Source organism: Vanellus vanellus, assembly GCF_965231255.1.
Source record: "Vanellus vanellus genome assembly, chromosome: 25".
NCBI lineage: Eukaryota > Metazoa > Chordata > Aves > Charadriiformes > Charadriidae > Vanellus > Vanellus vanellus.
The window spans coordinates 2,120,181-2,134,587 of NC_138930.1; the positions used below are offsets into that span (position 1 = coordinate 2,120,181).

At 70.8% G+C, this 14,407-nt stretch overlaps 2 protein-coding genes across 2 annotated transcripts in view; one reads left to right on the forward strand and one right to left on the reverse strand.

Annotated features, from left to right (window-relative positions):
• The window catches only part of SSBP4 (single stranded DNA binding protein 4), a gene marked incomplete at its 3' end in the record, with an annotated part of 14,289 nt that extends 4,934 nt beyond the window's left edge, over positions 1-9,355 (reverse strand). Inside the window, exons 1-9 of the mRNA XM_082495349.1 lie at positions 9,157-9,355; positions 7,954-8,026; positions 7,729-7,790; positions 6,576-6,660; positions 1,969-2,058; positions 1,100-1,183; positions 856-915; positions 585-654; positions 389-459 (exon numbers count right to left, since the gene is read on the reverse strand). Of these exons, the coding sequence (XP_082351475.1) occupies positions 389-459; positions 585-654; positions 856-915; positions 1,100-1,183; positions 1,969-2,058; positions 6,576-6,660; positions 7,729-7,790; positions 7,954-8,026; positions 9,157-9,212 (651 nt within the window). The 5' untranslated portion in view covers positions 9,213-9,355. The remainder of the gene's footprint in view (positions 1-388; positions 460-584; positions 655-855; positions 916-1,099; positions 1,184-1,968; positions 2,059-6,575; positions 6,661-7,728; positions 7,791-7,953; positions 8,027-9,156) is intronic.
• A 2,159-nt stretch (positions 9,356-11,514) lies between these two features.
• LRRC25 (leucine rich repeat containing 25) lies at positions 11,515-14,405 on the forward strand. Its single transcript, XM_082495590.1, has 2 exons — positions 11,515-12,451; positions 13,234-14,405. The coding sequence occupies exons 1-2, from the start codon at positions 11,553-11,555 to the stop codon at positions 13,352-13,354; spliced, it is 1,020 nt and encodes a 339-aa protein (XP_082351716.1). The 5' UTR covers positions 11,515-11,552; the 3' UTR covers positions 13,355-14,405.
• Positions 14,406-14,407: the final 2 nt, after the last annotated feature.

A 14,407-nucleotide genomic window follows, 5' to 3' on the forward strand; every position in this document is an offset into this window, starting at 1 on the left:
CATCCCAGTCCCCAACCCCATTCCTGTATCCCTGACCCCACCCCTGTATCCCTGTCCCCAACCCCAACCCCATCCCTGTATCCCTGTCCCCATCCCCATCCCTGTATCCTTGACCCCATCCCTATCCGCATCCCCATCCCTGTCCCCAAACCCATCCCTGTATCCCTGTCCCCATCCCTGTCCCCATCCCCATCCCCATCCCTGTATCCTCGACCCCATCCCTATCCGCATCCCCATCCCTATATCCCTGTCCCCAACCCCAACCCCATCCCCATCCCTGTCCCCAACCCCATCCCTGTATCCCTGTCCCCATCCCCAACCCCATCCCTGTATCCCCATCCCCACGCCGCCCCCCCGTCCCCATCCCGCTCCCCCCGTGCCCCCTCACCTGGGGGGCCATGCCGGCCATGCCTCGCGGGGGGTTCATGCGCTGCATGGGCCCCCCCATGCCGGGATGCCCTGCGCGAAGGAGGGGGGGGGGGAGGGAGGCGTGAGACCCCATAGCAACCCCCCACCCCCCCCACCCCCGACCTGGGAGGATGGGGGGGGGGCACAGCCACGGGGACAGGGACCCCCCGACTCACCCTGCGAGCGCGCGGCTGGGTCCATGGCGGTGGGCAGCAGCGGCTGCGAGCCGGGGACACCCACGGGAGGCTGCGGGACACACACACCACACACCACACCCCACACACCACACACCCCACACCCCACACCACACACCCAGCGGGGTCAGGCTGCTGTGGGACACCCACCCCCCCACCCCCCCACCCAGAGGGGTCTGCACCCACTTTGGTGGGGGGGGAGGGGGGGTTTGGGAAGGGGGGGGGGAGATCGTCCCATCTGCGACCACCTCACCTGGTTGGGCATCCGGAGGGGGGGCCGGGGGCCGCCGGGGTAGCGGGGGGACATGAAGGGCTGCAAGAGAGGGAGGGGGGGGATGATGGGGGGGACACACACACGCGCAGTGAGCTGGGGCTGGGGGGGGGGGGGGGCTGCGGCATCACCCTGGGGGGGTGGGGGGGGGTTGGGGGGGGCCGGGGCAGTCCTGCGGGCGCTGTGGGGGGGTGGCCGGGGGCTGCCGGGCTGTGCCCAACCTTACCTGGCTGTGCGGCCCCAACATGGGGGCCCCGGGGTTGTGGGGCGGAGGTTGGGCGTGGGGTGATGGCTGAGAGCCCGCAGGTCCCTTCAAGAGAAATAAAACACGGTTACGGGCTGGGGGGGGGGGGTGGGGGGGGTGGTAGGGGGGCTGCAGCCCCCCAGGGACAGGGGGCACCCCGGTGGGGGGCGTGTGGGGGGACACGGGGCTGGCCCCGGGGCGGGGAGGGGGCAGCAGGAGGGGTTGGGGGTGTCCGGCTGTGACGGGGGGTGGGGAGAGGGCACCGGCTGGTGTAAACCCCCCCCCACCCCCCTCCCCGGCTGCACGCACACGCTAAGGACACGCACACGCTAAGGACACACACACGCTAAGGAAATGCACACGCTAAGGACACGCACCCGCAGTGCGGGGAGCACAAGTGGGTTCCCCAGCACTGTGCACAAGGGCCCTGGGGTGCACACACGTGTGCTCCGACACGCGCAGGCGCACACTCACACGTGTGTTTGCACACACGCAGTGCCCTCCGCGCGCACACCGGCACCACGCACGCACACGCGCACGTACGGTGCTCAGATGCGCAGGCAGAGCTCTGCGAGGACACGCGTGTGCGCTCACACCCCACGCTGCGAGCACAGACAGGCGGCGCTCACGCGCACATACGTGCACACACGTACGCTCACGCGTGTGCTATCACACCTATGTGCTCGCACACACGTGCCCGCTACACACACTCACACACGCGTGCACGAGCGCACGCAGCAGGGTGACACCCCCCCCAGGACCGCCGTGCCCCCACGGGCAGCGCAGGCGGTGGCGGGGTGGGGGGGGGTGGGGGGCACAGCCCCCCGGGCGCAGGGCGGGCAGGCTGGTACCTGGAAGAAGGCGGGGGGCATGGGCCCCCCCGGCATGCCGTCCCCGGGGGGCAGGTTCCCCATCACCGGGCTGGGAGCCGCCGCCGCGCTCTGCGGGGAAAGGAGAGAGCTCAGCACTGCGGGGGGGGGGACGGACACGATGCCACAGACACAACCCCCCCACCTCCCCAGCAGCCCACCTCCCCCCCCAGCGGCTGCACCCCATCCCCAGTACATCTAGTGGTGGGTTGGGGGGGGACGGGGGGGGCTGGCTGACCCTCGTGGGTTGATGCTGTCGGTGTGTCCCACCTGCCTCCAAGCCCCCCCAGGCCACCTTGTCCCCATGTCCCCAAGCCCCCCCCCCAGCCAACATGGTAAGGCCAAGCGAGCCGGCCCTGCGCGAGCAAGAGGGCAGCGCAGGGAGAACGCGGCCCGCTCCCATTCCAGCCAAACCTGGGGGGGCCGGGGGGCTGCAGCCGGCCTCGGGGGACCCCGTGGGGGCCGGTTGGGCTGGGGGGGTGGGGGGGGTTGCGGGCAGGGGGCCCTGGCCCCACTCGCCTGCCGGCCCCCGTCCGAGGGGAGCTGTTAAGGGAAGGAATGTGCCGGCTTTCCGGCTCGGCCCCTCCGCCACAACTGGTTTCAATTTGTAGGGGAGGAGGAGAAAAAGGGGTGGGGGGGGAACCTCGCACTGCCCCCTCCACCCGGGGGGCCCCACGCCGCCCCACGGCCCCCCAACCCGCTGCCAGCACTGCGGGGAGGGGGGGGGTGGCTGCATTTGGACCCACCGGTGGGTGATGGGGTTGGGGCACCTATGGGTGTGGGAACGGGGATGGGGACACTGGTTGGGGAGGGAAAGACCATGGGGGCTCCGGTGGTGGGTACACGGGTGACGGCAGCGCACGGGACACGCCATGTACACGGGACACGCCAGTGCACGGGACACGCCATGTACACGGGTCATGTCTGGAAGATGGGTGACACCAGGCACATGGGTGACACCAGGCATGTGGGTGCCCACGGGCTGCCAGCCGGGGGTCCCTGCCCCACACCGGGGCCACGCCGGGGCCCAGGGGCTGGAGGGGGGGTCCCGGGCCCCCCAGCCCCATTTCCCAGCTGCAGGATGCGGCCCCGGGCGCTCCCCAGCCCCGGGGGGGTCATTTGCAAGACAATGGGAGACCGTGCAGGCAGCCAAAACCCACAGCTGGGAGGACTGGGGGGGACTGGGGGGGCAGGCGTGGCCCCCCTGCCCCATCCCAAAACCGCCCCCAGCACCCGGCACCCCCCCAGCATCCCTCCTCGTTAACCCCTCAGTGCCCATTGTGGTAGGGGATGGTGCCCCCCCGGCCAGGCTCTGGGGTGGGGGTGAAGCGTGGGGCGCCCCTGCGGGGTGGGGGCACCTTGGGGATGTTTGGGGTGATGGGGTGGCCCAGGGCTTGTGTGCCCAGCACGGTGGCCATCTGGGAGCCCACCACGGTCCCACCATGGAGCTCATCAGGGGGCCACCACGGAGCCCACCACAGATGGTCCCACCATGGAGCCCATCCTGGAACCATCACAGAGCCCATCATGGGGCTCACCATGGTCCCACCACAGTGCCCGTCATGATGCCACCATGGAGCTTGCCACGGTCCCACCACAGTGCCCACCACTGTCCCACCACAGTGCCCATCATGGTGCCCGACACAGAGCAATCATGGAGCCATCATGGAGCTCACCATGGTCCCACCACAACGCCCACCGTGGTGTCCACCACAGTGCCAGTCGTGATGCCATGACGGAGCTCACCACGGTCCCACCACAGTGCCCATCATGGTGCCCAACACAGAGCAATCATGAAGCCATCACGGAGCTCACCATGGATGGACCCACCACAGAGCTCACCACAGTCCCACCACAGCGCCCATCATGGTGCCCACCACGGTCCCACCACAGTGCCCATCATGGTGCCCACCACAGAGCAATCATAGAGCCATCATGGAGCTCACCACAGTCCCACCACAGTGCCCATCACAGTGCTGACCATGGAGTCCCCCTGGAACCAGCATGGAGCCCATCATGGTGCTCACCACTGGAGCCACCACAGTGCCCACCCTCCCTCGCCCACCTCGGCGTGGCACAGGGGACAGGTCCTGGGCCAGCAGCTGCCCCAGGGGGTCCGTCCCCATCACCGGGGGGTGCCGGAGGAGTGAAGGGTGCGATGGCAGCAGTGTCACCCCATGGCCGCGGGGCCAATCCAGCACCCGCAGAGCCACCCCAGGGATGGCAGGGCGGCCTTTGCCTGGGGCGGAGGGGGGGGGCACACACCCCGTCCCCTCTTGGGGACCCCCCCACTCTCCTGCCCCACAGCACGGGGATGGTACTTGACACCCCCCCCCCAGCCCAGAGTGGGGCCAGCGCTGCCCCCCAGATCCAGCCCTACAAGGGGGACGGTGCTGCCCCCCCCCATGGTGGGGACTGAATTGGGTTCCCCCCCCCCCCCATCATTCAGTGATGCAAAGCAGAGTTGCCATGGCAACAAGTTGGGGAGTTTCGGCTCCTCCTGCAGCCTCAAGGTCAGCAGGGAGAAAAATAGGGGGGGGGGGGGGAAGGGGGGGCAGGCTGGGGGCTCCCCACACCACTGCACCCCGGGGGGAGACCCCCAAACCCCACTGCGGGGCCGCTGCTACCACCGCTCCCCCCCGCTGCCGGTGATGCGGGGTCACGGTCCCCGCGATGCTCACGGTGGGGGGGTCCCGATGCACCCCGGGGGTGGGGGGGGGGACGGGACAGCCGAGCAGCCCCCCTGGGGACGGCGAGGGGCACCCACCCCACGCCGGGGAGCCTCAAGTCCCCCTGTGGGTACCGGTTTGGCCGCGGTGGTCGGTGGGTACCAGGATGGGGATGGGGCGGTGCTGGGGTGCATTAGGGGGGGGCTGCGGGGGCTTTCCCCCCCCCTCAGCGGTCCCCAGCGCCCCGGCTCTGCCTGCCAGGCAGCACTGCCATGGCAACGCGGCCTGACCCGCGCCATGTCCCCGGCGTCACCGCACCGGCAGCCTCATTAATTCCAGCATGAAAATCAGCTCTGCGCCGCGCCGGGGGCCGGGGGCGGTGAGGGGTGGCGGGGGGGGGGGGGTGGGGGTGGCGGGGGGGGCCCTGCTGCAGCAGCCCCCCCCCCCGGTGCTAGCGCAGGCACACGCGTGCCCACGCAGACCCACGGGCACCCCGCTGTCCCCACAGCGGTGACGGGCACCCCCGAGGGCAGTGTGGTCACCCCACCCAACCCCACGCTGAGTGCTGCTGTGGGGTGCTGAGCACCCAGGGAAGGGGCGGGGGGGCACAGGGGGAGCAGTTCTGGCCCCGCTCTGGTGGGATGGGGAGAGGGTCGGGGGCAACGTGTGCCCCGTGGCCTCCTGCATCCCAGAGCAGCCCGAACGCCAGGGCACGGCGTACCCCACAGCATCCCACAGCACCGCGGACCCCGCAGCATCCTGCATCCCACGGTACCATGGCTACCGCAGCATCCTGCATCCCCCAGCACCGTGTACCCCACAGCACCGCACCGCGTATCCCACGCCGCACGGCACTGTCTGTCCCACAGCGTTCCGCATCCCACAGCGCTGTATATCCCACAGTATCCGGCATCCCACGGTTGTCTGCATCCTACGGCATCCTGCACACCACGGCATCATGTATCCCGCAGCATCCCGCATCCTGCAGCGCCATGGACCCCGCAGCATCCCACATCCCACAGCGCTGTGGATCCTGGAGCATCCCACATCCCACAGTGCCGTGGATCCCATAGCATCCCGCATCCCACAGTTCCGTGGATCCCATAGCATCCCGCATCCCACAGCGCCGTGGATCCCACAGCACCGTGGATTCTGCAGCATCCTGCATCCCTCGGCACTGAGGCTCCCACAGCGTCCCACACCCCTGGGACCACGCACCGTCTCCCATCCCAGGGCACGGTGCCCCCCTCCCCAGCGGGTCCCCACCTCCCCAGGACCCGGTTTGCCTCCTGTCCCCCCATTCCCCCCCCCCCTGCCTGCAGCCCTGCCTGCAGCCCTGCCTGCAGCCCCGGCAGGAGCGGGCAGCCGCGCTGTTGACTCTGTGCCAATGATTAACTCGCCGAAGGCGGGCGCCGATAACGAGCGGGGCTGCTGCTGGCGGGGGGGTCCCACCGGTGAAGATGGGGGGGGGGACAACAACGGACACTCCCACCGAGCCCCGGGACCGTGGTGGCCCTGGGTGAGGGGGGGGGGGGGACGACCCCAACCCCACCGAGGTGCCCCCCACGTTGGGGAGCGAGACCCTGTTACTTCGCCCACGCTGTGGGATGGGGTCCGATCTGGGGGGGGGTCCCCACCCCCCCACGGGGTTGGTGGCAGCGGATGGGCACACCGGGGTCCCCGGGGACGGAGGGGGGGGGCTGAGCCAGGCCCCCAGGGATTACCCCCCCTCCTCGCATCGCCCTGCAAAATAGGTCACCCGGGCTGGCGAGGCCGGGGATGGCACAGCCGGCGTTAACCCCCCGCCCGCCGGTGTCCTCGGCACGGGGGGGGGGGGGAACGACACGACACACATCTCACCGACTGGGGGGGGGGGGGGCAGTGGGGCACAGAGCCCCCCCCCAGCAGCGCGGTACTCACGTAGTCATGGAAGGCTTTGGCCTCGCTGGAGTGCTCACAGGTTTCCCGGCGGTCGGGAGCGGCACAGTACAGGTCCCAGAAGACGCTGGAGGTGAAATGGGGGGGGGACACGACGACAGCGGGTGAGGACCCCCCCCCACCCCCCCCCGAGACACATCCCTGTCCCCTCACACCACCCTCACCCCCCCTGACCCCACAGCGCATCCCCCACCGCCGGCTGAGCCCGGCCGCACTCGTGTCACCAATGGGTGGGGGGGGTGGGGGGTGGGGGCGGTGCTGTGTCCCCCCCCCCTTTCCCCACCATGGCGGGGGCCTCCCAGCTCCAGCGCTGCCGCCTGTTTTCCCTGGAAACGGTCGCTACGGCCGGAGCCCAAATTCCTGGGACTTTACATCAGGCTGCAGCATCCCGGGGTGGGATGGGGGGGGGTCCCACCGCCTGCGCCCCCCGCCCCAGGTGGGGGGGGGTCTGGGCCGGCAGAGGGGCCGGTGGCGCGCGTGTGTGTGTGTGTCCCCAGCACTGCTTCTGGGTGCCCCCCCAGATTTGGGGTGCGGTGGCCGGGCGCTGGCAGCAGGAGGGTTAATGGCCTGGAAGGTGCTGTGCCCCCCCCCCCCCTCCTTTTCCCGCTGTCCCCCCCCCCCCCCCCCCCCATAAATCACCAACTAATCGTTTATTGGAAATGGCTAAATGCGGCGCTGGCGGCACCGCGGCGCCCGGCACGGCTACATCCTGCGCCCCGCTGAGCCCCCCCCCTTCCTGAGACCCCCTGCATGACCCCCCCGCAGCCCCCCAGCATCACCATGCCCCCCCCCCCCCCGGGGGTGCTCTGCTGGGGCCCCCCCGGTGTGGGATGTCCGGCACCGGGCTGGGACCCCCCTCCCTCCTCGTCCCCCCCCAGCCCCACACTCGGTGCCAAATTGGATCCATCTGGAGGGACTGGGGGGGGGGGGTATGGGGGGGGGGTTTGGGGGGGGGCACGAAATCGGTGATGGGAAAAGCAGAGCGGCAGCTTTATGGGGTACGAAGTGATGTGGCGGCAGCGCGGGGAGGGGGGGAGGGGGCAGCCCCACCGCCGTGGGGAAAGCGGTGTGTCGGGGGGTGTCCAGCGGCACTCCCGCCCCCCCCCCCCTCCCCCCCCCCTTCACCCCAACTCACCACCACCAGGAGTGCAGGAAGCCGGGGGGCTCCCCCAGTGTGATGTTCTTCTCCCATCGGATCTGCAGAGAGGGGGGACGGGGGGGTGGGGGGGGTCAGGCAGCGCTTCGCCAGGCCTGACACCCCGGGGATGGGCTCGGGGACCCCCGAGGGGGCTGTAGGGGCCCTCTGCCCACGGGATGGGGGGGGTCAGGAGGTGCTGCCCCCCACACACCCCCTTCTTACCTCCGAGAGGAAGGTCTGCGCCGATTTCTGGGCCCCCACGTGCAGCAGGTACTCGTAGACGTACAGTGCCAACCTGCGGGGACAGGGACGGGGACGGGGACAAGGATGGGGATGGGGACAGGGACGGGGATGGGGACGAGGATGGGGACTGGGACGGCACCCACCCAGGGCCCCACTGCCCCCCCGGGTGCCCCAGGGCAGGGACAGCATCCCCACGGCTGTCACCGCCAGAGCAGCACGGTGACACCCCCGTCCGACAGACCCCGAAAGGGGGGGGACCCCCAAGTGACCCCAGGGGATGGTCAGGATGGAGCCCCCCCTGTTTAATAAGTGCAGAATTAACGAGGGGGATTCGATGTCACGTCCCTGAGAGGGACCCCCACGGGCATCACGGTGACACTGAGTCCCACGGGTGACACCGGGCACCTCTCCACGGCAACCAGCCCTGTCTCCCGGTGGCCACCCCGGCTCCTGGTTCCCACCGGTGGGACGGGTGACACGTCCCACACGGGATGTGGCTGAGGGGCAAGTGCCACCGCGGGTGTCCCCTGGCTGGGGACCCTCTGGGGGACGCCGAGGCCCCGTCCCCGGTGCTCCATCACCCCCCGGCAGCGGGAAACGGGACCCGCGGGGACCCCACGGGGGTGGCCGGGCTTAGGGGTCCCACCGGGGGGTGCAGCCCCCCGGCTCCGGCAGGTGCCCCGGGGACAGAGGGGGACCCAGCGGGGACAGCGGTGGCCCCGGGGCACCGCGGGGACAGCCAGGGACGCCGGGTGACACTGCCGGTACCCGAGTAGATGGCAATACCCCGGGGGGGCATCACGGCTCCCGGTGCCCCGGGGGATGGCAGGGACCGGGGGGGGGACATCACGGCTCCCGGTGCCCCGGGGGATGGCAGGGACCGGGGAGGACATCACGGCTCCCGCGGCCCCCGGCGCACACCGCGGCTCCCGCTGCCCCGGTGTCCGGCGGAGTCCCGACGGCTCCCGCTGCCCCGCGGCGGTTACCGGTGCGCCCCGGCGGGGCGGGGCCGCGGGGGTCGGTCCGCCCGCCCCCCGTTCCTCCGCCGTTCCCCCGTCGTCCCCCCCACTCCTCCTCCTCCTCCGTCCCCGCTCCCACCGGCGGCCGCCCCGGCAAACTTCCGCGCACCCCCATCCCCCGCCGCCTCCCCCGACCCCCGCTCCCGCCTCCCGCCGCACTCACTTCTCGCGGGCCTGGCCGTCCGAGGGCACACCGGAGCCCTTGCCCTTGGCGTACATGCTGGGGCGGCGGCGCGGCACCGGCTGTCAGCGGCCCCGGTCCCGGCCCCGCTCCCCCGCCGCCATCCCGGCCCCGGCCCCGGCCCCGGCGGCTCCGGCCGCGCGCCCGCGGGGGAGCTTGAAACCGCCGCGCCGGGCCGGGGGTCCCCGCGCCGCCGCCGCCGCCTCCCCCCGCGCGGCTGTTCCAGCAACGCCGCCCCCCCCCCCCCCCCCCGCCCGCGCCCGCCGCTCTTAAAAGGGCGATGGCGGCGCGGGGTGGTGGTGGTGGGGACACGCGTGGGGAGGGGGGCGTGGAGGGGGGGATATGGGGGGAGAGGGGGTCAGCGTGGAGGGGCACGGATGAGAGCTGGGACGCGGACACGAGGGGGTGGACACGGGCACGAGGGGGTGGACGTGGACACGGGGGGGTGGGACGCGGGCACGGAGGGGACAGGGACGTGACAGGGTGGACGTGGGGGTGGGCACGGAGGGGGTGGAGGTGGGGGGACATGGATGAGAGGGGGTGGGCGTGGAGGGACAGGGACGCGGACACGAGGGGGCGGCCATGGACACGGACGTGACGGGGTGGACACGGACGCGAGTGGGGGGATATGGAGGGACACGGATGCGAGAGGGTGGCGTGGAAGGACCCGGAGGGCGGAGGGAGGTGGGCACGGAGTGGGTGGACACGGGGAGAAACGGACGGGAGGGGGTGGGCGTGGAGGGACACGGACACGAGAGGGTGGACATGGACACGAGGGGGCGGACGTGGGCACGGAGGGACACGGACGTGACAGGGTGGACAATGAGAAGGGACAGGGATGCGAGGGGGCGGACGTGGACACGGACACGAGAGGGTGGACACGGAGGGACTCGGAGGCGGGGGGTGGGCAGGGAGGGGGGACGTGGACGCGAGGGGGGGGACGTGCATGGACACTGACACCGGGGGAGGGACACTGACACCGGGGGAGGGACACAGAGAGGGTGGCCGGAGGGACGTGGATGTGAGAGGGTGGAAATGGAGGGACACGGACACCAGGGGGCGGCCACGGCCACGGTGGGGACAGAGGGACACGGAGAGGAGGGGACGGCCGTGGGTGGACGCTGACACGAGGGGAGGGACACGGGCACAGTGGACCCAGAGGGACGTGGAGGGGGGGGGGATGGGCACGGAGGGACACGGACACGGGGGGGACTCGGAGACGAGGGGGTGGGCACAGGACAGAGCCGTGGGCGGCAGACACGGGGGTGCGGGGGGGGGGACACAGACACGGGGGGGGACACACACAGGCGTGGGACAGACCCAGAGGGATGCGGACGTGGGGACCACCGGGATGGGGACACCAACCCTGCCTGGGGACACGGCCACACACCCACCATGGAAGGGGGGTTCCCCCCACGGGGGCTGAGACCCCCCGGGAGGGCCCGATCCTGCCCACACGCCCTCATTAAGACCCTGATACTCCCACCCCACCCCCCCCTCCATGCTCCAACCTGCTTCACCGAGCGCCACGATGGTGCACGTGTGTGCACGCGGCCCTGCACGCGTGTGCGTGGCACTGCACGCGTGTGCACACATGTGCCCGCGAGCGTAGGTGGGGTGTGCGTGTGAGCCCCCCGCGCGTGTTCACCTACACGCATGTGGGAGCATGTGGCAGCACACGCATGTGCGTGTCCACACGTGTGTCCACACATGTGTGCGTCCACACGTGTGTCCACACATGTGCCCGGGGGGGTCCGCTGGATCTGCCGGCTCCGGTGGTCCCTGGGCACTGAGGCCGGGGTCCCCCAGCTGGTGACACGCGATGCTGTGGGGATGCTCAGCACCCGTCTGGGCCCCCCCCAGCCCTGAGACCCCCCCCCGGGCTCCCCCCAGACCCCCAGGCATGGAGCAGCACCGCTGCAGCCCCCAATGTCAGAGCCCTGTGGCACCCCAGGAAAGGGCCGGGGGGGGGGGGGGTTCAGCAGCGGCCGTGGGGTGCTCAGCTGGGGGTGCTGCCCCCCTGTCCCCCCCCCCGGGGCCGGCTACGCCCTGGCAGGGTGACAGGGGACGGCGGGACCCGCCTGTTCCTCTTCCCCTGCCTGCGCCAGGCGGAGAGGCGGCCGGAGCGCAGGCGAGTTGGGGTGCTGGGGGTGGGTCGGGGGGGACACACGAAAAACCACCCACCGGGACCCCCGGGTGCCGCCCTGCCTGGGGAGAGAGGGAGCAGGGTGGGTGCCAGACTGGGCTGCGCTGGTTTGCACTGGGAGGGGGAAAAACAGCACCCCATGGGAATGGGGGGCGGGGGGGGGAGCTGCTGCTCAGGCTGAGTCCCCCCCCCTCATTTCCCACCCAGGCACCTGGTGGGGGTTGGAGGGGCGATGGGGGCCCCCCTAATGCTGCTGCTGCTGCTGCTGCTGCGCCCCGCGGCCGCCTCGTCCCCCTGCTTCACCGTGCTGCCGGACGCCCCCGCCAAGCTGGATTTGACCAACACCACCCATCGGTGCGCCGAGCTGGACTGGGGGCCCTTCCAGCGGCAGAACCAGCTGCTGCTGAGCCGTAACGGCATCGAAGCCCTGAGCCCCTCATCCCGCGTCGAGCCGGGGCTGGAGGAGCTGGACCTGTCGTACAACCGGCTGCGGGAGCTACCGGCCGCCTTCCTGAGCCAAGCGTGGGGGCTGCGGCACCTCCGGCTGCAGCACAACCGGCTGCGGGTGCTGCCCGACGGCTTCTTCGCCAACGCCACGGCTCTGCAGAGCCTGCGGCTGGAGGGTAACCCCCTGCCCGCCGTGCCCCCCACCGCCTTCCAGGCCGACCTGCGCAGCCTGGTGGTGCCGTGCCGCTGCGAGGTGGTGGGCAGCGTCCTGGCACCTTGCGCCTGCTCCCGACCCAACTGCACCGTGCCCCAGTGCCGCTGCCTCACGTCCCGCAACGACTCCTTCAACGTCGGCGATTTCCACGCCGGGGAATGCCGGAGCAGCGTGGGGCTGGTGGCCGGCTTGGCCGGGGCTGCTGGCGCGGTGGCCGTGCTGTTGGTGGTCACTGGTGTGGTTTGCTACCGGCGGAGGAAAGCGGCTGCCGTCGCTGCCGGCGCCGGGTGGGATAAGCGGGAGTCCGCTGCGGCCCACGGGCAGCCCCGCTACATCAGCCGGGCCGCCGAGATCGGCACCAGCGATGCCACCGCTGCCACGCCGGACTATGAGAACATCTTCGTGAGCCCCTGCACCGCCCCGGTGGCCACGCAGGGCTGGACGCCGGGATGGCAGGAGGAGCGGTACAGGTGAGGCTCCGGCGTGGGGATCAGCTGCATGTCCCATCCCCTCCCCTGCTGTGTGGTACTATGCCATCCCATCCCATCCCATCCCGTCCTGTCCTGTCCCATTCCATCCCGTCCCGTCCCATCCCGTCCCGTCCCGTCCCATCCCATCCCATCCCATCCCATGCTGTACCATCTCATGCCATGCCATCCTGTCCTATCCCGTCCCATCCCATCCCATCCCGTGCCATCCCATCCCATCCCATCCCGTCCCGTCCCGTCCCGTCCCATCCCGTCCCATCCCATCCCATCCCATCCCATCCCATCCCATCCCATCCCATCCCGTGCCATCCCATCCAATGCCATCCCATCCCGTGCCATCCCGTGCCATGCCATGCTATGCCCTCATGCTGTGCCATCCCATTCCATTCTGTGCTGTGCCACCTCATGCCATGCCATCCTGTGACATGCCGTGCCACCCCACCCCACCCCACCCCACCCCACCCCATCCCATCCTGTCCCATGCCATGCCATCCCAACCCATCTAGTGCCACCCTGTGCCGTCCCATCCCATCCCCTGCCATCCCATGCCACCCCACACAGTGCCACCCATGCCATGCCACCCCACCCCACCCCACCCCACCATCCCCAAGGTCCAGGGACTCAATGGGGTTGAGCCCTTTCCCCCCACCCACATCCCCAGAGCCGCCCCGTGGCGTTCGCTCCCTGGTTGGGGACCGGCCACCCCCGACCTGCCCCATCTCCCGGGCACGGTGCGGCGGGTGCCACCCCTCTGTCCCCCCCAGCCCCCAGGTCCCGGTGGATGATGACTATTTCCTGGAGAGCGAGTCCAGCCCTGGGGAGCAGCCCATCTACGCCAACACGCAGAGCGCCGGCGACGACATCTACATCATCCCCGGCCAGTGAGGGGCCGGGGAGGGGGTCCGGGGAGGGGGGAGCTGTGGGGGGGGATGAAGCTCTGGCTTCCACAGATGCTTCTCCCCAGGGCTTTCCCCACCGGCCGCCAGCCCAGAGGGGACGGGGATGGGCACTCTCCACAGATGTGGGCTCCGTGGGTCTCCCCATGGCTGGGACGGGGACACGTGCAGTCCCCACATGCGCGTCCTGCCAGGGTCGCCTTTCTCAGGGGAGGTTATTTTTAATCCACACCCCCCCCACCCCCCCCGGCCCCCTCCTTCGCCCCAGTTCCCACCGTGGGGCGAGTGCTGAGGGCTGGCGTTTCCTCCCGGGGCTGGTGGCCACCGACCGCGGGGACGCCTCGGCACAGCATCCGCCGGCAGCGGCCACGCCGGAGCCTTCCCGGCCAGGGACAGACACGCGTGGGGCCCCCGTGGGGCCATCCAGCACAGCGGGGGGGCCATGGGGTGACCGCAGTGTATGGTTCCTCTTCCCCTTTTGGCTGCTGCCAGAGAGTGTCAGGGTGCACGTGCGCTTGGGGACATGCTGGCGGCTGGGGACATCCGGACACCGGGACCAGCCCTGCTGTCACCTACTCCCTGGCTTTTTCTGCTAAATCTGCCAGTTTGGGGAACAGAGCAAAAGCCCCTCTTTTTTTAAAGCTCCTGGCAAGATCCCCGACCCCGTCACTGCCAGGTTGTGCACCCCGAGGGGACGCGCAGCCTGGGGACATGGGGACCCCGTGGCTTGCCTGGGTGTCCCCCGAACTCCAGCCCTTGTGATGCTCCACCGTGCCCCATTAAATGGTTGAATTATCTTAAATTACCGGCGTAGCTCGTGGTCTGAACCTCTGCCGGGTGCCCTTCCCGGGCTGGATCCCTGGCACCGGCTGAGCGGAGCCGCAGTCCGTTATCCGCTAATGGCACCGACAGCCCCGATAGGGGGTGTGGGGAGCACAGGGGCGGCTGGAAACGTTCAGCCGAAGGAGGTCAACCTCCTGAGGCTGGAGGTCCCTGGGGAATGTCCCTGGAGCTCCCAGAGCCCCTGTCCCCAGAGTGGGAG

Bases quoted from the DNA above. Each gene is read 5' to 3' on its own strand.
- LRRC25 (XM_082495590.1), top strand. From the start codon at position 11,553: ATGGGGGCCCCCCTAATGCTGCTGCTGCTGCTGCTGCTGCGCCCCGCG. The intron at 12,452-13,233 runs GTGAGGCTCCGG...TGTCCCCCCCAG, and splicing joins TGGCAGGAGGAGCGGTACAG to CCCCCAGGTCCCGGTGGATG.